At 32.5% G+C, this 23,908-nt stretch overlaps 2 protein-coding genes and 1 non-coding gene across 8 annotated transcripts; all 3 read right to left on the bottom strand.

Moving 5' to 3' along the window:
- Window positions 1-1,550: 1,550 nt before the first annotated feature.
- On the bottom strand, window positions 1,551-1,622 carry TRNAT-CGU (transfer RNA threonine (anticodon CGU)). The gene has a single exon. It is a non-coding gene; the product is annotated as a tRNA-Thr (tRNA).
- Window positions 1,623-2,320: 698 nt separating this feature from the next.
- Window positions 2,321-8,825, bottom strand: LOC110660776 (protein LONGIFOLIA 2). Of its 5 annotated transcripts, none has more exons than XM_058132382.1 (6): window positions 8,384-8,825; window positions 7,500-8,173; window positions 6,691-6,761; window positions 4,244-6,319; window positions 4,004-4,154; window positions 2,321-3,358 (listed from the first exon to the last, which is right to left on the bottom strand). In XM_058132382.1, exons 2-6 carry the CDS (start codon window positions 7,639-7,641, stop codon window positions 2,520-2,522), a joined length of 3,279 nt encoding a protein of 1,092 aa, XP_057988365.1. In that variant the 5' UTR covers window positions 7,642-8,173; window positions 8,384-8,825; the 3' UTR covers window positions 2,321-2,519. The 5 variants fall into 5 exon arrangements, with proteins under 5 accessions (XP_057988365.1, XP_057988366.1, XP_057988368.1 ...); XM_058132383.1 differs by having other exon boundaries at window positions 7,500-8,097; XM_058132385.1 differs by having other exon boundaries at window positions 2,321-3,355; window positions 7,500-8,097; window positions 8,384-8,816.
- An 8,461-nt stretch (window positions 8,826-17,286) lies between these two features.
- On the bottom strand, window positions 17,287-23,816 carry LOC110660775 (uncharacterized). 2 transcript variants are annotated; one of them, XM_021819206.2, is made up of 7 exons: window positions 23,615-23,814; window positions 21,944-23,029; window positions 21,754-21,835; window positions 21,531-21,597; window positions 19,557-19,742; window positions 19,390-19,450; window positions 17,287-17,743 (listed from the first exon to the last, which is right to left on the bottom strand). In XM_021819206.2, the coding sequence occupies exons 2-7, from the start codon at window positions 22,782-22,784 to the stop codon at window positions 17,547-17,549; spliced, it is 1,434 nt and encodes a 477-aa protein (XP_021674898.2). In that variant the 5' UTR covers window positions 22,785-23,029; window positions 23,615-23,814; the 3' UTR covers window positions 17,287-17,546. The 2 variants fall into 2 exon arrangements, with proteins under 2 accessions (XP_021674898.2, XP_021674899.2); XM_021819207.2 differs by lacking the exon at window positions 19,390-19,450 and having other exon boundaries at window positions 17,554-17,743; window positions 23,615-23,816.
- Between the last annotated feature and the right edge of the window lie 92 nt (window positions 23,817-23,908).

The raw sequence follows: 23,908 nt of genomic DNA, 5'->3' as shown, positions 1-23,908 counted from the left end.
AGTTAAGTATATATATTTTCTTTTTTTTTTTAGAATTAAGTGTATATTCTTATTAATATTGCATAGGAAATGAGCCTAAAGTAATGTGAGGAAGTACTTAGCTATAGCATGTTATTTTCGAGATTGATTTATAAAATTTTCTCGAATATTTCTTGAGTTATTTTTATGCAAGAGTATAATAAATTCATTTTCTTTTTGTCAGCTCTCTATCTTGTCTTTTTCACTTTCATGTGTCAAAATAGCAATCACAACATCAAAACCCTAACTCAATTGGACGGTAATTTCACGTGTTTTCAATCGGAGAGAACAAATTAATTATTGAAGATTATCTCCATTATAGTATATACAGATGTAAGATAAGATAATAGACTGCTCTACCATGCATGTGCATGGCAGAGCAACAAGGGCTACTGTAGATTTCTTTAGTTCTTTTTGCAGTTCTTCTTCAACTTTATAAGTCTCTCTCTCTCTCTCTCTCTCTCTCTCTCTCTCTCTCTCTAGTTCTCTCTCATGCACAGAGTGCACTTTCATGCAAAATGAAGCTGGCAATAGGTAATTACACACAGTTGAAATATATGCAATTCTCTCTCTATAAGTTTGAGCAAGAAAAGACTGAAATGAAGAAGCAGTAGCCTGTCATCACTCATCAGCATGTCTAAGTAGTAGCTAGATCCAAGATAATTTTAAAGAACACATTGCTAGTTGGGTTTTAGAGGTGTCAGGCATCTAACAAAAGGTTGAAATAAATATACAGCTACCACGTACGTATGTAAAATTTGTAGGATAAAATTTGAGCTAATTAGCTAATTGATTCAGGAGATCAATAGTTTAAACCTTATAGTTCCTTTCTCCTCCAAAAGTTTTCAAAAATAGAGAAAAAAAAAAAAGAAAGAAAAGAAACTATTATTATAAGTCCTGGCCACTTGGAAACCGCAATTAAAGCCGGCTGTCATCTTCCATGGCTGCATGCTTGTATAGGCGTGCTTGTAGACAGATTTATAGAATTTGTGGTCCTTGAGTCTGTGTGCTAATTTAACTTGCTTAGATCTCATCGATTCAATACCCACCTAATTTATCTTCGAAATAAGACAATTGAAATTAGAAAGTGACAGTTTATTGGAGTTGGACCATTTTTTGATTTAATTTTCTTTTTCAGATTGGTCCAATGATTATTGTTTTTTGTGGTTGAACCCTTTTTGAAAAAGCAAAACTTAATTATTGAAAAAAATTTGCCTTACTAATTGCAATGCTTACGGATACTTTTTAAGATTTCATAATATGTTTCACTTTTTCTTAATTTGCCTTACTAATTCGTATTAATTTAATATTTTTTTTGTCATTTTAATAATTCATTTATTATTTTTGTCCTACTCATAATAATAAGAATAATAATAAACAATAATAGAGAGTTGATAGATGAGAATCATCTTTTAATACTGAGACAAAAATAAATAAATGGTGGATTGTTAATCCTCTTTCTATCTCGTTTTCGTTAGCGAAAACACGGCCGACGAAGCCCAGCTAAAAGAAAGGACCAAAAGAATGAAATAAGCCCCCGGCGAGGATCGAACTCGCGACCTTTCGCTTACGAAGCGAACGCACTACCACTATGCTACGGAGGCAAGGTTGTTGGGTGGGGTTGATTAACTTCTTTAAAATAAATAGAAACCAAGTCTGTTGTCCATTTAGACCATTGAGAGACGAGCTATAATAAGTAGATACTACATTCTGGAATTCCATTGATAACAAAGATTTTCTTCTCTGTGCTTTGTTCTAGTTTTGCTCTCTTCTTCTTGAATCTCTGTTCTATTCTCTCTTCTTTTTTCTGATTCGGATCACAAGCATATGGATAATTTCATAGCCCAAAGGTTTTCTTCACACCCTTTTCTCATCTTTTTCAATTTCCAGTTTCAATTAACTAATAATCACTGGACTTTAACTTGTGGATTTTCTAATTAAATGCCTACTGCTTAATGCTAGATGTTCAAGAATTAAACTCCTAGTAGGAGATTTTATATTCAAATTAGATTAAAAATGAAGCAAGAAAGTTGTCATATAAAAAGGTAAGACACTTGATTTAGCATATTAATACATTGGGAAGGCTTCTCTATGTTGGTTTGCAAATCTAGGTTCAGCGACTTGATTAGGAGTAGTCATCATAAAATGAGACTCCATATTAAGACATAAATATTGCTTATTCAATGTATTTGCTTCCTCTAACAATGTTAGATCACTGTGATTGGGGAATTTGTAAATTCTTTAGAACGTATTCTCAGCAAAGAAACTTCAAATCCAAATTCCAAAACATGCACACAGCATATGCTGAGGAAAAAGTTTGGCATATATGATATATTCATTCTTATGAATATGTATAATGTCAAAATCTGAGAAAATTAATTTTTTACAATCCAACCAGTTCTTACTCACGAACTATTGTGCTTTAATATAAAAAATATAATAAGAAAGAAAGACAAAAGGTAAAATGAAGAACTAGAAGATGATATTTTGCAGACAGCTAGCTACTTTGCAAACAGCTTCCTACGCCTACCTCGTTTGGTGCGAAAACCAGCTGCCTCGCCGATCACAATTTCATCAACTAAATCCTTAAAGATTGACCTCTCAATATCTAACACGACACCAGAAACTTCACCATGAAAATCTGTCCAACTATCAGACCGATGTACCACATCATCCCACAAAATGCCTTTCAGACCATCCTCCTCTTCCCCTAAGCAGCATTCTAATTTCTTGGTTCGAAGTTGTTCAATCTCTGAACACAACTCTTTTAGAAGCTTTTGAGCACAGAGGGTTTTCTTTGCCAGTTTATCAGATTTCAACCATGGCTCAGGAGAGGGCACCACTAATGCTAACTTCTTAACAATCATTTCATTAACAGCATCAAATATGAGCTTCCGGTGAAACCTTTCAGGGTTTGGCTTTGAATGGGAGCTCTTTCCAGGGCTGCATTCTTCTTTCGAAAGCAAAGTGCTGGCCTTGGTTTGTTCCAATACAAAGAATAACTCAGGGTTAATAGGGTGACCTGCTGAGTGGAGCTGAAATGCGGTCATTTCAGAGCCAAGATCTCTGAGTAGAAGACCTGAAGCTAACAAGATCTCAGAGATATATCTGTGGTCTGGATTTGTGTTTTCACAAAGTGATGCAATGTAATCTGTGCTGGCTTCATCATGAGTGGAGTTTACTCGTCTAAGTTTCTGTACCAAATTCTCTATGTTTTGTAATTTCTTTCGACTAATCTCTGACGTAAGACCAGGCCCCACACTGTTAGATAACAAGTTATTTTCTACGTTCCACTGATTCTCACTATGTTGGTCCTTAGAATCTTCAGCGCCATCACCTGCTACATCAGAGAATATTCAAGTAAGATCTGGTATATATTGTCATAATGAAAGTTTAGTTAAAAAGAGCAGATGATACAATGAGTACAATCATGATATTGACAAGTATGATACTAGTGTTTTCCCTAGTCTTTCATTTTCCTTTTAATTGTAGTTCTCTTGACAAATAACATATCCAATATAAGGCTAATTAATAACTAGTGTGACAGTAAATTCATTGTTTAGCAATGTCGGGAATTTCCTTTTTTGGCTACCAGCTGAATAGCAACTCATTCAGGATTCCATGGTTAACTTGCTTCCATTTCTAAAAGTCATGCCAAGAAAACAAAAATACATGCAATGCAGACAAAGTTTACGTCCTTTAAGAGCTATTGGCAAAAAATGTAACATTCAGCATCCAAATGTGATCTAGATATGGCAAAAGACAAAAGGACAAACAAGAACAGGTTTTATAGCTTCTGGAGCTGATATCCTGTTAAATTGGTTTTCCTAATTGCTATATAACCTTTAGCCCTTGTCATGTAGGTTAAATAATTAGTTATCAAAGCATATTTAGGATGCAGTCATTGCAATCCTTCAGTATTTGATTCTGTGTAGTCCAATTATGCCACCTACAACAGAAAGTTTTCCGGACAGCAGAAGATTACCTTTAGACAAATTTGTTGTCTGCTTTACTGGAGACAGTGTGTCATCTCTATACAATGATGCATCAAGAACAGAGATGGGACTAGGATGCTCTGGGGTATCAACAGCAAGTTCTGTCAATGTTCCACCTTCTTCCAAACTTGAAGTTGGTTTCTGAAATAAGAAACACAAAAAAAAAACATTTTAACTTTATGAGCAGAACAACAGACTTAGAATGACCAGAAAAGTTCAAAACAACTTACTTTCTGCTTGGCGCCAGAAAGCAAGTGATTGCCAGTCTTCATGGATGGACTCTGGCTGCCATTGATCTCAGTAGCTTGTTCAGAGCTCGTGACTTCCACATCTGTCTTTGAGTAAAAGATAACAGTGCTGTCAGACTGCAGGGATATGTCATCCCCTTGTTGACTCGATTCATTACTTATCTGACTCATTTGGTCATCACTCTGTGGTAATTTGTGAGCTTTCAGTCTGTTTTTCCCACCAGGTGAACCTGATTCAGTTGACATCCTGTTGGAGAGCCTTCTAGGCCTGTTTGAATCAGATGGAGGGGTTGGTGGACGAGAACGCTTCTCTAACTCCAGCTTTTTCTGTTGCAATCTTGGGCTTACAGAACCTGAGCTTTTTACTGAACTTGTGGTGTTTTCTTTTGGCAATTGTTGAGGTCTTGTTAAAGATTGAGTTGATATATGCCTCACACTGGCTTTCTTATCACTGGAGTTGAAAGTATGGTCCCGGTGAGTGATTCCAGGAGATTGATTTTTAGCTGTTCGGTTATTAGCTGATCTATTTTGACCACCTGCATGTCCACTGCTTGGAATTTTATGAAGACCAGGAAAACTATCTATAGGAATTACTGAGGAAGCAGGAATGCCAGATTTTTCAACCAGTTTAGCTGGTTTCATGATCACAATGGGCGATTCACAAGTCCTGAAAGAATCAGAACCCCTACTTGTTGAATCACTAACACGATTGCTCTTTTGGTTGCGTTGGCTTAAAGATCTCGGCTTTTGACTAGGACTAGTACAGTTGGGCTCATATTCCCTTTGGGTACCAAAGTTTGTTCCTTGTTCTTCTTTTCTGGTCTCCAATAGCCACTTGGCCTGCATTGCTTCCAGAATCTGCTTAAGAGCTCTGAGATCCTTTCCAGATTGATTGAATTCAAGATCTTTCAATCTCTTCTCAATCTCACTGTAAACTGTTGGAAAGGAATTTGGTGTCTTAGCTGAAATTTTTGCAGGTTTCTGAGAGGCTCGACTTCCTTCCAGTTGCTTCCATGGTGCTGGTTCAATTGGCAACCTTGAAATGGGCTTCACTATCAAATCAGGATTTTTCCATCTTGGTGACATAGGCTCTTTTGATATGTTTCTCGGGGACTTTGGAATCCAAATTGGTCTGTTTAGATCATTCACTTTCAATGATGTTGAGAAGGAATCACTATGGTCAACAGGAATGCTCTTGATTAAATCTGACTGACTAGAACTAGTGGATGCAGAGTCTGGCATTGCTTCCAATCCCATCAACTTAGCTACCACATTAGAAGGTCGCTTCTGGGTTCCCAATGAATGCTGTAAATTATAGTTCTTTTCATTTGAATTTACAGCACTTTGTAAATCTTTTGAAATGAAACTTGATTTTGAATCAAAGTTGGGACCTCGCATTGAAATTTCTCTGCTGTCCAGGGAAAGTCTAGGCAGCTCTTTTAGCTTTAGGTTGGACTTGATGGTATCCCGTGACTCAAAAGACAAACGATTCATCTCCCTCCCATCGTAAGAAAACCGAGGAGCATCTTTTGAAATTGTATATGACGACCCATCTTTCGGTTCATGTAAAGATCTTGGCCTTTCTCTAGTTTCGTTGTAATACCTAGGTGCTTCTCGAAGTTTACCAAGAACTCTGAGGGATTCCTTAAGATCAACAGGATAATTTTTTTTCCCAATTCCATAAGATCCATCTACAGATTTGGAGGGCTGTACTGGCCTTGGGGAGTCTTTATGCTTCACTGCAGGGGCCACTACTTCCTCTTTAGTTGAAGTTTTGACCGATGGCCCTTTAGCTTCCCTATACATCGAGTCCTTGACAAAACCTCGAAGATCAAGGGGCTGCCGCCCTAAATGTGAAGAGGTAGTTGGCTGAGTTAGAACAGAATCCCTTGAAGGAGTTTCAGGGAAAATAAGTCTGTCAAAGGAAGAGGCTTCTGGTTGGGCTGTTTTGCTACAGTCCAGAGAAGATGAGGATGAACAAGAGGATGAGAAAGATGGTCTGGATGATTCTGTGGAAATCCTTTGTTTCTCTTTCAAATTCTTGTTCAAATTCATTTCCTGAGATCACAAGTTTACAAGATCAGCTATGCACAAAACTGCAACTCCATAATAAATCAGAAGACAACATACGAACAAATCTAGATACAAAAACCTGGCAGGACATAATCAGGATTTAACCTATGAATGACTCTTTTCAGTTGAAAGCAAGAGACTATTTAGAATATATGCAGATTTCATAACACTCGACTAATTAATAATGGATTGTCAATTATACACAGGTCAGCATTGTTGATTGACAAAAAATTATAATGCGACAAGGTCAGCCCATATAAGCCTTGTGCCAATTGTTTAGCAAATTTAGTTAAATGAAGTTCCAAGACTTTTCCATGAAAGAAAAAGGGGAGAAACCCAGAACTAAGAATGCTTACAGCAGCTGTAGCCCAATGATAAACATTAAAAGATTCCCTTTCAGTGCTGCCATTGTTCAAGTGGGAATCACCTGCGTTATCACAAAAGCATTAGGATTTTGATAATTATAAATGTTTTAGCCACAAATAATAGCAATGAACAAGGTTGATTCATGTTCAAAACTTGTCATTACAAAAATGGAAAACAATTGAAGGATAAATGATGGAAGTGATTACACAAAATTGAACAGGTGCCTACATCAACACATCAGATAGAAATAACTAATCAAGAAAATCATCAAGAAGCTAGAACTAGTTTACATATACAGGTATGTTAAATTCATGAACTTTTAGCAAGAACCATGAAATGGACAACTGCAACGATTTACCTGAAATCAACAAAGCACAGTTGAGAAAAAAAGGAAAAAAAAAAAAAACAACTTGTAGGAGCATTGGTCATGTCTCGAGGATCTTTACACGCATACTTGCATACATCTTTATATAGTCACATAATATATATCTGATGCACATTAATATGAGATTGTACATCAGAATTTAGAATTGGAGAGACTGACAATGCCAAAAAAGTGTTCTTGATCAGAAGTATAAATCATGCAGATGGCTGCATCTTTTTATTTTTCATGGCGTAAAAGGCCATTGATAATATTTTTTTAAACTAGTGAATGAATAAAAATTTCAGTTTTGAGCATGTTCAATCCATCAGGATAAGACATTCAGTAGTAGATAATAACAGAGTGGTAAAGGGCAATTAATTCTTGAAATGACTTAAATAGCTTGGAAACTACGCAAGACCCAGTTATGAAAATCACCTGGAAGAAGCCTGTGGTTGCGACGCCTACCAGAGATGACATGGTGGCGATCAAAAAGCTGAAAAATCCCAGTCATGCATCCTATTTGCTTCTGCAAATCTGGATTATCATCCGCCAATGAATGTAAAAGTTTTGCTGCCATCTCCTGCTCCTCTCCTCAACCAATCCAATTGACTAGTTACAATATATCGTGCTTTATCTCATTAAGCAGAATCCAAGGCTTTTCAAATTTGACCCAGTGTATGTGACACAACCTTTAAGATGTCTAAGCAATTCTCTGGTAACCCAATTAAGAAATAGTGATTTCAGATTCTTTACAGAGTTGCTTCACTCTGAGTCAAACTCCAAAATCTCCTGTTTGTTTCTTTTTTTTTCCCCCCTCACAAAACAGCTAAAATTTAAAGGAGAAATTCCACTTTCACCAATTCTATGAACCAAGACAATACTGCATTTCCAAAAACAGAAGGGGAAAAAGAAAATCCTCCCAAATTCCAGTTTAATTTCCAGCTCAAAACATAAGCATTTGGCATCCACCATTACCCATAATATCAAGAACCGTCCTTTAGCTATCAAAATCCAAATCTCAAAAGTTCTCCTCCTAAAAAATGAATGCCCATTTTAGGATTTCCATGAATTCCTCCAGAGTCTCAGACTTTAGCAACAATCAAGGAAAACTACAAAAGAAAAGGAACACACACTGACGAAACTAAAATCAGTTTTAATTTGTACATGAAGGCTGAAAGATACCTTAATGGGTGGTTCTCACAGGACAGACCATTCGTTTGCAATAGAACCAAAAGAAAAGGCAGGGGACCCAATACCCAACACACTCAATACAATAAAAAAAACATAGAGAATGTATCCAGAGTCATAAGCAACATTACCTCTAGTTGCCTCTAGGAAACTAATACCAAAAATAAACTGTAAGAGAATCTCTCCAGATCCAAGAATAGATGTAATTATGGAATATGGTTCTGGAATTTCTTCAGAAAACAAATGTAAAGACAGCCAGAAGTGATTGGAAGGTTTGTCATATGACGAACACGTATAAACAAATTTGATGAAGGCACAAAGAGTTGGCACACAAAAATTTTTTTAAGACGCCACAGGGAGACCGAGATGGTGGGGCAGATGTCCTCTGGGCTATATCCCATACATCCATGTGGGATGAGTATGTGGGTGGGTCTGGATCTGTCTGCATGAGCATGTGGTCTAGTCACGAAACAGATAGAGAGAGATGGGATTTAGAAGTAAAAACTGAGAAGCAAAACGATACAAAGGAATGCTAATTCTTGTTTATTACCAACAAAAGTCCAAGAACCTTTTTCAAACATTTGTCAGCTACTGAATTCCATCAGATTCTCATCTTTGCCCTCTGTCACTTCACATGCTTGGGTGCTTGACCATTTCCATTTGAGAAAAAATTTGGGGTAAATTTTAAGTGTTGTTCCTTAATTTTAGGCTTTATAACCGTGAAATCTCTACCCTTTAAATTATAATATAAAATTTTTTAATCTTGATTTTTGTGTAGTAAAACCTTCCCAATGTTCATTAACCAGTTTTTAAGTAGTCCATTGATGTGGACAGTTCAATTTATAATATTTATTATAAAGAGAAAAAAAAAAATAAGAAAGTGGGTTTTTTGACAAGTAGTTGTGATTTTTATCTTTATTAAATGCCAACTTGCCCAGTTTGGAGACTTGGATTGATTAAAAACTGAAAAAATAAAGAAAAATTGGTCCTTCTTTTGAACTTTTCAGTATGGCATACTGGAAAATTATATATTATAATAAGTTATGGGTAGAATTGAACTAGGGCTAGCTTTTTTTTTTCTTTTTTCTTTTTTTAATTCAATGATTTTGATTGACCTTTAATATCTAACAAAATCACATTGTAATATATAAGTTCAACTGCCTCTTTATTTAATAATGTCATATTGGCTTTTTATTTCTAATACGGTATCACACCCAAGTGGCTTATCTTTACATGGTGAAATCTTAGTGGTTCGTACTCTGTAAATATACGGATCATTCAAATAATAAAAAAAAAAATATCAACTCAGAGAGATTTGATATTTGAGTATCACACTATAAAAATTTCAATTATTTAAGCTAACGATAAGGTGCATCAAAATTTAAAGGATGAGATGTAGCAATTCAAATTGAAATATGAGAAAATAATAATAAAATAAGCAAATTAATTCCTAAACATAATGCTAATTAACTAAATTACCAGCAAGAAAATAAAGACAAAATTAATTAATAGCTAAGTTGATTCCAGAATTCAAGTACATAAAGTAAATTTCATTAGAATTTGGATAGGCAAAATCAAGTTTAAGAGAAATACGAGTTTAAAGGAAAATAATTCTAATTTTCTTTAATTTCTCTTTCGAGCAAACTAAATAGTATTTTAGATAAAACTAAACCTATTCTCATGCGATATTTAACTACCCAAAACCCTTTAAGCACTTTAATCAACTTAAAATTTCTCTTAACTCACTAATTTATTTCTAACACCAGGTGATTAAGTTCAATATATTGATTATCTATTATAAATTTTCACCTCTTAGTCCTTTAATATAAGATTAAGAACAAAATCTAAAGGGTGCAAACAATGGATATGTAAATAAAGCACACAAAATATGAATAAAAACTTATATATATTAAAATCCGGTTAAAACCAGTCCAAATCTATAAATAAAACTTAAATCATTACATCCAACTCTGAAATCTTAAGTATCTACTCACTCATATTTGTGTTTATAAGTAAAAAATATGAAATAAAAGTAAGAAAACATGGAAATAAGACTAATAATAAAATAATCCAGAAGAAGAGAATCTAAATATCTGAGGATAGAGGCTAGAAAATGTCACTCTACAGATGATGTCCACAGATAACGTTCCTCCTTGCCTTATTTCTTCGAAATTTTTCTCTCTCTTTCTCTTTGTAGTAAAAATGAGAATATGATACTTATATACCTCCTAAAATTTTGTACTATAAGTAGTCTCTAAAGATATAAAGATAGAAAGTGTAAAGATAAAATGTGTGAAATGAGATAATTTTTTCAAGTTTAAAGGAAGTTGATTCTGATTTTCTTTAATTTATTTTTCAAGCAAACTAAAAAGTATTTTAAAGGAAACTAAACCTCATTCTCATGCGATATTTAACTACCCAAAACCCTTTAAGCACTTTATTCAACTTAAAATTTTTCTTAACCCACTAGTTTATTTCTAACACCAGGTGATTAAGTTCAATATATTGATTATCTATTATAGATTTTCACCTATTGATTCTTCAATGTAAGATTAAGAATAAAACCCAAAGGGTGTCAATAATGGATATGTAAATAAAGCACACAAGATATGAATAAGAACTTATATATATTAAAATCTGGTTAAAACCAGTCCAAATTCACAAATAAAACTTAAATCATTACACGCAACTCTGAAATATTAAGTATCTACTCACTCATATTTGTGTTTATAAGTATAAAATATGAACTAAAGCAAGAAAACATGGAAATAAGACTAATAATAAAAGAATATAGAAGAAGAAAATCCAAATCTCTGAAAATAAAAGCTAAAAAATGTCACTCTATAGATGGTGTTTTTCCACAGATGACGTTCCTCCTTGCCTTCTTTCTTCTAAATTTTTCTCTTTCTTTTTCTCTTTCTCCTTATAGTAAAAATAAGAATATGATACTTATATACCTCCTAAAATTTTTCCCTATAAGTAGTCTCTAAAGATATAAAGATAAAATGTGTGAAATAAGCGAATTTTTCCATGTTAGCAAATCTACCAATGTCTTCCAACATGCCTTATGTTGAATTCGATGATTTTCAACATGCCTCATGTTGGTTCAAGAGATGAGCTTTAGGTTCTGCACTGACCAGCTACACAGGGCATGTTAAAGTCCCTGAAACTTTCGACGAGTTTGAATCCAAACTTCTGGCTACACGACCCAGTGTTGAATCTAACATGCCTTATGTTGGTTCCTGCTTACTGACTCTTATCTTTACGTGCCCTTCAACATGGGGCATGTTAAAGTCCTTAAAAATCTTGGCTGGTTTGCTTCCTTAAGTGAATTTTCTTCATTTTTCTCATCACTTTAAGCTTTTAAATCACCATAAATTTCTCCCATATGTACCTTTTTGCCTTTAACCCATATTAAAATCTATTAAAAACATCAAAAATCCAAAAATTAAATATAATGAAACTAAAATTAATAAATTAACTAAAAAAAAATTAAAATCATAAAATCACTAAATTCGAAAAAAGCAAAATAGATGCAAAACTATCATAAAATACCTATATAAAATGAGTTTATTACTTAGCAATTTATAGTGTTCAATAGTTCATATCAATTGATATCAGAGTCGGCCTATCTTGAAAGATTTGATACTTAGAGTGGTGGTAGCTCATAAAGTAATGAGTGAAAGCCTAAATTCATTATGCAAGAATAAATAGTCGGATATATAAGGAGTTAGCCATAAACAATTAATTAATTTTTCCTAAATGTTCTCTTATGCTATTCAAAATATAATATATATGCATTTATATTTTATAATGATAATATATAATGCTTTTCTTATAGAATTTAATGTTAAGGTTTTAACAGAACTAACAAAAGTGGAGGCCACTGCATATTTTGCCTGTACTAAATATATATACTAATTAATTATCATTTTTGAGAATGATGATTGTATTTTTATATACATAGATGAGGGGCATTTAAACAGGGATCACTGGGAAATTTCAAGTCATGATCCCTAGTTAATTCTCTTCCCTTCTCTGTAAGACATTAAATGATAATAAATAATGCCTCTTCAATTGAGAAGAGCATCATCCAAATAAAATAATATTAATATTGCAGAGCACATGTGGCTATACTGAATGGTATTGTTCTATTAGAAGTGACTAGAAAGCCAATGTATATATATATATATATATATTGTTAATTAAGCCACTATTATTGATTGAAAAAAGGCAAAACCAAACTGCCCAAAGCCTCTAAGTATGCATCCCTTTATCTTGACTTTGAGTTGGCAAGGCAACATAAATTAATGAACACGGCAAATAATGTCTCAACTTTAAATTATAATGAAAATTGAAATATGGGTTTATAATTAATTATAATGATATTATGTCATTATTAATGGGGAAATGGGGATTTTTTTTTTTTTTAGAGTTTAATAGGTTAGGTTGATTTGCTATGCTTTTCATTGAAAGCCATGACAATAATTGGAGCATAAGTATGCCTCTTTGGGTGTTAGAGGGTGTTTAATTTAATTTGTAAAAATCAGTTTAATACTTAATTAATTTGAGTTTATAAGTATTTAAAATTTTAGAGAGTTAGATATTTAGTTAAAATATTTATAAGTAATTAATAAACAAATGACGTATTCAATAAAAAATAACTTGTAAAGACATTTATTATTAAAATGGCTGAAAATGATGCTAAATGAAATTTATGGTGAAATTTTAAAAATTAAATGAGAATAATATTATAAAACATTTGATTAAATTAGTTTATAAGCACCAAAATAAAAAATTGATCTCTTTCAACTTTTTTTTTTTGGTTTATATGTTTAGTTTGTAAATTCAAAAAATATAAACAAACAAATAAATTTATTTTTAAAATTTATAAATTAATTTGACTAGTTTATAAATTAAGACAAATACCCTCTTAATCACATATTATTGTTTTCAAATTGACACAAGAGAGAGAGTTTGTGGAATGTGGAGAGAGATTTTATTATAGATTATAAAATCCATATACTTTTTATCCACACAAATTTGTCTTAAATTTCACTTGTGTAATTGATGGCTAATTGGTGTAAATTAGGCACCATGTATCTATAAAGCCCTGTTTGGTAATGAGTTTCAGAGTCTGAAACTGTTTTTTCTGAATAAAAACACCATTTTAAATGTTGTTGAGAAAAACAGTTTGCAAAAAAACTATTTTATTATTTTAGTATTCTTATGATTAAAATTAATCAAATTTAATTTTTAATTATTTTTTAACACTCTCTAATTAGTTTATTTAAAAAAGTAATTTTTTCAACAGTAGTTTCAATAGCAATACCAAATAGGCTCTAAGCCTATCTCTCATCATGGCCTTTAAATTTAGAAAGGGCATAATTATTGTATTTTCAAATATTTCTATTTTTTTAACAATATAATGAAATATTTCAATGATGGTATAAGGATGTGGATGATTTTATATTGTAGGTATTTGTTTGGTCAGGTGATATTATGAATTAGTGGCTGAGTAGTTTAATTAAGCGTATCTTTAATTATTAGAAAAATCATTTATTTCAAAATTAAGAGATTTATATTTGTAAAAGATATATTTTTATTATTAGTGGGCTTTTAAAATTAAATTTGTGATCAATAAAGTGAATTTATTATAATAAAAATAAAAGTTTTAAGAAATTAATATTATTATAATCAAATATGATTTACATTTGTATAAAAATAAAACAAAAAATCAATAAATTAATAATCAAGATATTAGTCTTGAGTCTTTTTACTGCATAGAATTAATCAGATCCCATTTGGCAAGTGAGGTTGCATAATAGCACAATGTCTTACCAAATCAATATTCTATATGATATTTTCTTGGTAATTATATATATAAATATCAAGCTCTTAATATGTAGATGTATGCTTGCATATGCATGTGTTTCAAAAGGTAACTTAACCATACATATGTAGGGCATTCATATGCATCTTTCAATCTATATGAAATTCATGAATTTTATTAAAGGTGAAATTTACTATTTCACACTTGAACTTTATTAAAAAAATTTTATAACACCTTAAATTTTTAAAATAACTTAATATATATTTTAATTCTCGTCAAATAAAATTAAAATATTCTTAAAACTCAAAAGAGAATAAACTCTAATTGCACTGATATAATGATTTGTTGATTAGAATTTAAAAAGTACTTTAATTTTACTTTATAAAAATTAAGATTTATAATAAAAAATTTATAAAAATTAAATTTAAAAATTTAGAATGTTACAAATTTTTTTTTTTAATAAAATTAAAGAATACATTTTATGTATTCAGCTTTTTAAAAAATAAAGTGCTAATGATGTATATTTGGGACAAGGGGAGACTTGGTCAATGGAGTAAAAAGATGCATCAACCTCACATGCATAAAAGTGAAATATCATGCACATGGATGTGCCTCAACTCCATTAGGCAACATCAACTAACCTATCTTTTTTTCAATTGCTAATGTTTCAAGCAACATTACTCATTCTTCCTCTTGATTAGCACATTATGCCTTACCACATAAAAAAAAAAAAAAGCATATGATCCCCACCAAAAAATCATGATATGTGCATTGACACACCAATAATATTAATCATAAAAGGGAAGAATTAATTATATGCAACAAGGTGGTGGGATCAATGCATACAATAAGTTTATATATCCAATCAATCAATAATGTAAACAAGTCATGAATACATAGGGAAAGAAGAAGTTCATTGTTTCCAAAAGGCATGTTAGATACTGAGTAAACATGAAACAAATGAGATTTTCATGTTGGAGGTTTAGGGTTTACATTAGGGTCCCTCTTCACTATTTATTGCTTTTTATCTCCTTTTTGCTCAGTTAAGGATGAGATATGACTCACAAGATAAGAGGAATTCCATATTTCATCAGATTTGAACTTGGGCAAGAAAAGTGACAGACTGACAGTTCAAGATTTTAATTTCTTTCTTTCTTTTTTTTTTTAATTTTTTCAAATATATTATCTTAAAAAATGGGATATATAGAGAAATAAAAAAAATTGAAGATTATCCATCTTTTATTTTATAATAGAAAACTTATTGAATATCAATTAATTTTTAAATTAATGATACTGAAATATTTTTAAAATTATAAGATTTTTAATTTAATTTTAAAAAGAATCAAAATGCAAGCCAATCTTTTTTAGAATGATTTAAAATAAACATTGTAATATTTCTTTAAAAGGGTAAAGTAGTAATCGTAGAAATGGACCAATTTCTTGTATGAATCAGAGTAGTCCTTTTAAAAGGGTCCAATTGGTAAAATGTGTTGGTAATCAAAGATTTAGGGCAAGGCAAAGTCGTGGCAAGTTAAGAGCCACATTATTGGAATATTAATTACTAGTTAATTACACAGTCACCAACCAAATTTCATTAGTGAGTTGGGTTAGCATTTATTTATTTAATTCTAATCAAAATTCCAACTTTAAGATTTTATAGTTAGAGATAATTTTAATATCCAACCAAAGCTCATTAGTAGGTTGAGGGACTTAAATCAACACATCAGCACAAAAACATTTAACACCCATGTCTTCGATCACGTTTCTTTTGGATTTTATGGGCTTTTTCCAGCTGGCCACTGGGCCCATCTCCAAGGCGGGGTCCCCATTTCGGCGGTGAATGGAGTGGACCCAAATAGAGTGGTGGGGGTGGGGACCCAAGAGACTTGTGCTTCAAACAGCAAAGCATGATCGTAATTGCCCCTCTTAAGATAGGGAAGGCACATGGGACCTTAAATTATTTATACCTGCTCCCTGCCAAAGTGATATACATTTCGTGTAATACAATGGAGACGCACATGAAAGTTATCTTCCTCATCACACATAATAGTCTAAAAGGCTTCCTAAAAATGAAGAGCAGTCAAATACCACCTACCTGCATTAAGAAGAAAATGGTGAAGATTTTTGGATTTTCATGGGCCAATTTGTCACCCACTTTTGCTCTTCTTTGCTGCCATGTCTCAACTTCATTCTAAAATCTACTAGGCTTGCTGCCCCAATTTTCTACAAGTAAACACACTCCCAAATTTTGGAGCAGAAAAATTGAAAGTTGAAATATAAAATGTGGAAGAACATTTATGTACGTATGGCTAGTGAAAGCTAGCCCACAGGTTGAACTAGCTGTTGGATTTAGTGCTTGTGTGCTTGGATGCAATAGGCGCCAGAGATGTAGTAAGAACTCCAATAGCTGGTGCACACATCCACCCTGAATCATAATAAAATCCACTTTCCCTCCACCTAGCACAACAATCCGAATCAACATCTGTAAACCGTGTAGCACATCTTGGCAACCAGACTTGCTCAAAAATGACTTCAAATTTGAGTCGACACGATTACTGGCACTTCACTTTTATATAGAATTACATCACGTAGCTTTCTGAATGTAAATACGTCAAAGGGATGGTGATCCAATATCTCCCAATAAAGCACGTATTAGCAATCTTAGACCTAAGGACCGATTTTAACTCAAACTGTAAATGAACCAGATTGAAATTGAATTGGAACAGAACTGAATAGTCCCTAGCTGAACCACCTTTATTACATTTAAAAATTAAAAAAAAAATCTAAAAAAATATGGATCACTAGATTTAGACCAAATCGAATGGAAACCAAGACTAGAATCTGAATCGGAACCTTGGGAGTTCCCAGTTCTGGAACTGGCCTGGTGGCCAGATCTATCCCAGATAAATCATTTTGTGCAGTCTGCATCTAATGGTACATTCAGCAATTAATCAAAGATTAAATGACGTTTACCTCATTAATAACCACATTACAGAGTGCCAGCAAAAACAAATAAAAAGATGACAGATAACTTGCACAACAATTTTTTTTTTCCAGACTCTTTATCTTATTATTGTCTTTGTTTTGTGACTAGTCAACAAATTTAAAGTTGTTTGCTTTGTAGTACATCCTGAGACCTAATAATTGCCAGCGAAGATTCAAAAATCTTGTGCAGAAAAATAAAAAATAATGGCCTACGGAACAAGGAACAAAAACGTGGATCACCTTGACGTTGAAGAAAACTATATCACTATTCTGCACGGTTATCAAAAAAGAAATTACAACAGCAATCTTACATAAATCAGCCTGCAATGTTTCTGGATTTTCCATGCAACTGAAACAACTTGAGAACCTATGCACCAGCATTCTGCAGCATCAATGCAGCCCTTAAAAGCAGCTTGAGTTGTCACTGGGGCTAAAAGACACAGCTAAGTAATTTGCAGGTCGTTCAAAGTTGATTATTATTGCCCAGTGAATGAACTACTAGCAAAATCTTGTGATTGGCACGAGTCAGCAGTCAAAATCCTCCGGTAGAAACCCCAGGAAGGGTTTGATTCTGTAATAGCTCGCTGACCAAATGGATTTTGTGCAACATATTCTTGAACGTTTTGAGCAACAGCTAATTGTTCCAGATATACCCTAAGGTCACCTCCAGGTCCTGTTCAGAGCATAGATGCAAAAGGAGCAGAATGGTAATTTAAAACAGAATGGTAGTACCATCAGAAACTTAAGAAGATCTTTAAAAAACAGAAGCGGGATCACTTGGACAGAAATCAAACAGCAGAATGGTAATTTGGACAACAAGGCAGCTCATATAAAAATGACCCCCGCTTCAGAATCAAACAGCAGATTGCTAATTTAGAAAAGAAGGCAGCTCCTAGATAAATGACATACAGATTAGAATTAATCACAAACCCAAACTACCAACTCAGAACTAAAAGCAAAAACAAAATAAAAACACATTGGCTAGAAGATGCTAATTTTCAATATAATTTCTCTCCGCAAGGAGTGGATTGGTGAATATGTTTTGACTTAATAATTAAGATTTCTGGAGAAAAAATGTCATTAATCTGGTTGATTGTGGTGGTAAAAGCTGGGGATTAGAGACCCAAAATGAATCACAATCGAGGTTTTAAACCCGGCTTTGTCATTGAACAAGTGAAGACGACTGTTCATGTGTTTAACATACCAGAGTCAACCTAGGGTTCAACTGGTATATTGGTTATATATATATATATATATATATATATATATATATATATATATATATATGGATTAGAGACCCAAAATGAATCACAATCGAGGTTTTAAACCCGGCTTTGTCATTGAACAAGTGAAGACGACTGTTCATGTGTTTAACATACCAGAGTCAACCTAGGGTTCAACTGGTATATTGGTTAAATATATATATATATATATATATATATATATATATATATATATATGTCATGAAATTAATAATATTTTATAAATTAATAATATTGTATTAAATTATACCAAAATTAGTCATTTTATTAAATTTTATAATTTATTTAATAATACAAGAAAAAAATTGAATAAGATAAATTAATTTTCATAAATTATTTAAAAATTTTATTAGAATTTAAAATCATTAATGTTGTATAATGTAAGAAATGGTCAGTTAATTTTATTTATCATAAAAATAAAATGAATTTTAAAATATTTATATATAATAATTTAATTGATGTAAAATAATTCTACAATAATTCTACAAGAAAATTATATAACAAAATAGTTACCTTCGAATAAGTGAACAACATATATATAACAGGTTAGTTCAAGTAGTTATGGCTTGGAAGATGAAACCTAAAGTGGAGGGCTCTAACAACACTTATCACAGTTAACCTAGTGATGTAGAACAAGAAGAAACTAAAATCAAGAGAAACAAATTCTTAAGACACGAAAGAGAAATTGATTCTTGATTTTTTACTAATTCTCAATGATAGTCATAATAACAATCTTTAGTAAAAACCCTAGATAACACATGTATTTATAGTGCAATAACTAGTCTTATTATGATTCCTTAAATAAGAAAACCCTAATCAAATACTTATTAGGAATCCAACATCAACTAAAAATTCCTAAATAATAAAAATTAAACCAAAGAGAACTCTATAAATATTCCTAAATAATAGAAATCCTCTATTCCTAATTTTACATGGAATATATCGGTGAAATAAACCTCTCACAGCCCTTCTTAAATGCTCCACGTCCAAGTGACTTACTATGCATGTTAAAATTGCCAAAGCAGAGAAACCTGCATCTACATTTAGAGTTTCTCACCTAATGAGGTATCTCCAGCATCCTTGTAACAGTATGAACGGGGAAATATAGCAGTATGTGCCTAAAGATTAAAAAGATTACATAAAATAATTCAAAGAATGGCATCAGAATAGCATCCAAAGAGTGAAATAAGCCAATATAACCCATATGAAAGAGAACAAGCATACTGGATTGCGCAAGGCCTTGTATGGTGAATCATCCAACAATAATGTATTAGATTCGTTGTATTCCCCCTTATTCCATGGAAGATCAGGCTCAAGTTTGTCCCATAGTTTTTTTAATTCCTTCAGAAGCAGGGGTTTGCTGTTATTCTCGACAGTGGTGAATCCTGTATCTGTACAGTGGGATTGATGCTGCATGAAAACAAACATCATAAATTAAAATGGTATTACACAAGATGACTACAGAACAGAAATTCAACAACTAAGAGATACTATGATCTTGAAGCACCTAAAAGTGATTCAACTGTACAATAAACCTCCACCAAAACACAAATATACAAAGTTCACTTCTGAAGCCACTGTAGGTCAACCTCATCTTTCAGTTTTTAACACCTAAGCTGTTGCAATTTTTAACTCTAAATTCCTTCAGAGTTCAGATGCTCAAAGTCATCACTCCAGCTCAAAAAAGGGAAAAATATTTGTTTGGGTATTTTGAGACAGTCTAGACTGAAGATAAAAAGTTTCGCCTGTCAAGCATAACATCATTGACAATGCCACAGGTTATAATGATCAAAAGCAGAAAATTTTAAGTCCTCAGAGTTCAGATGCTGTAAGTCAGATATAACTCCAGCTCCAAAAAGAGAAAAATATTTGTTCAGGTATTCTGAGACAAAAAGTTCATATTGAAGAGAAAAGATGCCACCTGTCAACCATAACATCATTGACAATGCAACAGAACAATAGGTTGCAGTGATCAAAACCAGAAATCAACAAACAAATTAAGCATTTATGTTCCAATGCTATAGGTGTCCTTCATGGTAGGATTTGAAAGAGTCAAATTTCCTTGTGGAGAACGTTCACAAACTTTGTACAACGTTAAACCAACTTCTATCTCCAAAATGATTAAGAAACTCCAGTCATCTTTCACACATCAACAGTGGCAATGTCTATTATTTAATTTAAACAGAAAAATTAACCAAATATATAAGAATCAATTCAGTTTAGCATTCAATTAGTTTAGCTTCCTTTCTTTATTATTATTATTATTATTATTATTATTATTATTATTATCATTATTATTATTATTATTATTATTATTTGTAAAAAAAGGGAACCAAGCCACTAAATACATTTTTAATTAATATATAACAAATTTATATATATTTTTTAATTTTTATACTTTATAAACATTATAGAATGAACATATATTTAACATTTGGTTTCAGGTTCTCATATGTCGTTTATCCAATTATATGGCCCAAACTAAATTAGAAACCAAACCATTATATTTTAGTTTTGGTTTACTCATCCACCACTCCCCAAAAAATTAAAAAGAAAAGGTTTCATATGAATAGAACCAAACCAAACTGTGCACCATGTTGCACGGACACGCAGCACAACAATTCAACAATTTTTAAAAAATCAAGACAATACGACATGCCACACAAATATTTACAAATAATGTCAATTTTAAGAACTTTCAATTTAATTCATAATAAAATTAATGAAGACAATTAACACTATTCATAACTAGATCCTCATATTTCAACAAGAAGAATACTAGAAATTAAATCCATCATCAATAATTCTCATCTACCTCTAGCTAGTCTCCAATGCAATTTCTTATTCTTAATCTTCTAAGGGTTTAGGTGGTACTCTCCTAATATCATTCTCTTCTATATAATCTTTTTTTTTTTTTTTTAATTTCAACAATATTTGTTGATTTTATTACTATGTAAAAAATTTTTAGAACAAAAAAAGATCTTTGAAGTGTCAGATGTGTTTCCAACACACATAAAAAGTGTGACCAACAAGCATGTCTTAAATTTTTCCTTTTTTTTTGTTGGACACAGTTTAATACCATATAACCCACACTGATAGTGTGTTGATGCATCATAAACTTTCCCTTGACAAAATGAAGATCTTAAAAAATGATGCAGCCAAAAATCATAGCATGGTTCACTTCTAACAAATACTTACCCAACAAAAAAGCAACTTATGTCGAGAATCTCTCATGAGAAAATCAATTACCATGTCCACATTTTTCCTGCATTTGGCATTAGAAGTGGTCAGGGTGCAATGAGGATCACAAAGGAATCCTAATTTGAATGAATATGGGAACAATATTTGGTAAAAATGAAATATACTTGAAAAAAAAAAAAAAAAAAACTAAAAGAACAATCACTTGTAGATAGAGCAATACTTGGTTCTAGATGACCAAACGCCTACATTAAATTTGTCAAAGCAGAACAGTAAAAAATCATCACAGAAGGGCCTCTTGAAAACTGAAAAAGACAAAGCAACAGCAGAAGGATTTAGACCTAAGCAATAAAATAGGAAACGGAAACATTAATAATTTAGACATAACAACTATTTTATTTATGAATTTTCACCTGATTTCCTGGATATTATAATGTCAGGCTTGTATGCATCAGAACAATATGGAACAATATCAGCTAGAAGTCCATTAACATCAAGGATAAGAAGCTTTTTATCAGCACCTCCAACATGAGGTCCTTCTAGTGAAGAGAGTGATACTTGAGGAAGATTTCCCTCCTTCAGAGGAGGATCTAAATCCACATCCTTCTCTATCTCAGTTATATTCTTAACTCCTAAACATGCAAAATCACCATTTGAACAGTTGGAAGAGGTCTTCTCTGTCAAAACATTTTCCACAACCTTAACAGAAGTAGCATGTTCCCCAGGTTGTACTATTCCAATCTCATTCTCTGAAAGCTCAAATGAATGCACACTTGAATTTCTTGAAGTTTGTCTAGCCACCATGATAGGTTCTGCATTCTCTTCAGAGTCAGAGGACTTGCATCTTTTTCTGTGACACGTTTTCATATTTCCCTTTCTCTTATTAATTTTAACATCTTCCTTTTCACTCAAAACAAGGTCAGCATCACTATTATCATCATGTTTCTTTACCAAACTAGTACTTGGACTTATTGGGCCATTCTGCTTAATTTGTGGCCCTCTCTTTTTCTTTGTCTGAGAACAATTTGATTCCAAATTACATTGCGACTCTTTGACATATGGCCCTATACTATTGTTGATAGGAGGATCTACACTCATATCTCCATCCAAGGGTGAATTTCTCATCAAACAGGATTTATATATAGAATCACAATCTAAAACACCAACCTTACTCAAAGCAAAACATGTCTCACTTGAGCTCTTTCTTTCCTTCTCATCCTTACATGATCTTGTTTCTGCATTACATGATGTCATCTCTCACTGAAATAACCAGCGGTCAGAACTATAATTCTTTTCGTTGGAATTTATGTTTATTACTGAACAAGGGTTGCATATCCCAGATACCTCAGCATCTCACTCAGGACACTTCCTTTCATCCCTCAATTCTCATCAGAAATAACCTCTAGGTCATCCACTAAACTAATATTAACCTTTGCGTCCTCTTCCAAGCAAGTTTAAGTTGTATATACCTTTATCACTTTTGACACTTTTGCTGCGGCCTGCAATTATCCAGAGAAACTCACAATAAACTTCAAAACTCAAAATAACACGGCAAACATAACTACCTGCACAATGCAATTTCTGCGTACTGCCTTGTAATTCAGAAAAAAATAAAGTACAATAATTGGAAATAGAATCTTTTAAACATTTTACAAAGCAAGATTATATTTTTTTCACTATTCCATTTAATTGTTAAAAAAGCACTAAATGGGCAAAACGCATTGCAGTTTCATCAATTACATCTCCAAGAACCTCTCCGAAGAAGCAAGTTATTATTTATCGGCATCCCAAGAAATACACACCCAATAAAGAATGAAAGAAATGAACAAGTACAGACACATGAGATGCAGGACACAACTACAGCTAAATTCACACTAGTAATGTCTCCCAATAAGCCAATTATGATTAAAATCATAAAAAAAAAAAACTAATTCTCTCGAATTCTCAGGCACTACAAACATAAAGAAAGCTAATTGATCTAAATTATCCCAGCAACCAAATCAAAACTAAAGACCAAGATTTAGAACAGCAATCCATAGTATCCACAACAAAGATAATAAAGGAACCGTTAATGGTTAAAGAACCTGTGGAGAACCGGAGAGAGAACGCGGACGTGAGAAAATTGAAGTGAAGAGAAGAGAAGGGAGGAGCAACAGAGGAAACGAGAGCTTGGTATTTGGAGAAGAGAAGAGAAAATTGGCAGTGGGGGAAGTTGGAAGAGTTTACGTTTTAGGGAGCTCGTGCTTGTGATTTGCATTAATTCTTGCTCGGCTCCGTTTGGGCCCAACAGGATGCATGGGTTGGTTTTGACGATAAGGTCCGTTTGAGATTGAGCCGAACTTTTTTTTTTTTAAAATAATAAATAAATAAAATGAAGC

This window comes from Hevea brasiliensis, chromosome 13 (genome assembly GCF_030052815.1).
Source record: "Hevea brasiliensis isolate MT/VB/25A 57/8 chromosome 13, ASM3005281v1, whole genome shotgun sequence".
In the NCBI taxonomy this organism is placed as follows: Eukaryota; Viridiplantae; Streptophyta; class Magnoliopsida; order Malpighiales; family Euphorbiaceae; genus Hevea; species Hevea brasiliensis.
This window is presented reverse-complemented; position numbering and strand designations above follow the sequence as displayed.

What these genes read in the sequence shown, in the direction of transcription:
- LOC110660776 (XM_058132381.1), bottom strand. Translation starts at nt 7,641, where the DNA reads ATGGCAGCAAAACTTTTACATTCATTGGCGGATGATAATCCAGATTTG. An exon ending in CAACCACAGGCTTCTTCCAG is followed by an intron (nt 6,762 to 7,499) that starts GTGATTTTCATA and finishes GTGATAACGCAG; the next exon opens with GTGATTCCCACTTGAACAAT. An exon ending in ATCATTGGGCTACAGCTGCT is followed by an intron (nt 6,320 to 6,690) that starts GTAAGCATTCTT and finishes TTGTGATCTCAG; the next exon opens with GAAATGAATTTGAACAAGAA.
- LOC110660775 (XM_021819206.2), bottom strand. Translation starts at nt 22,784, where the DNA reads ATGACATCATGTAATGCAGAAACAAGATCATGTAAGGATGAGAAGGAA. An exon ending in TATAATATCCAGGAAATCAG is followed by an intron (nt 21,836 to 21,943) that starts GTGAAAATTCAT and finishes TGTCTTTTTCAG; the next exon opens with TTTTCAAGAGGCCCTTCTGT. An exon ending in ACAAGGCCTTGCGCAATCCA is followed by an intron (nt 19,451 to 19,556) that starts GTATGCTTGTTC and finishes TTTAATCTTTAG; the next exon opens with GCACATACTGCTATATTTCC.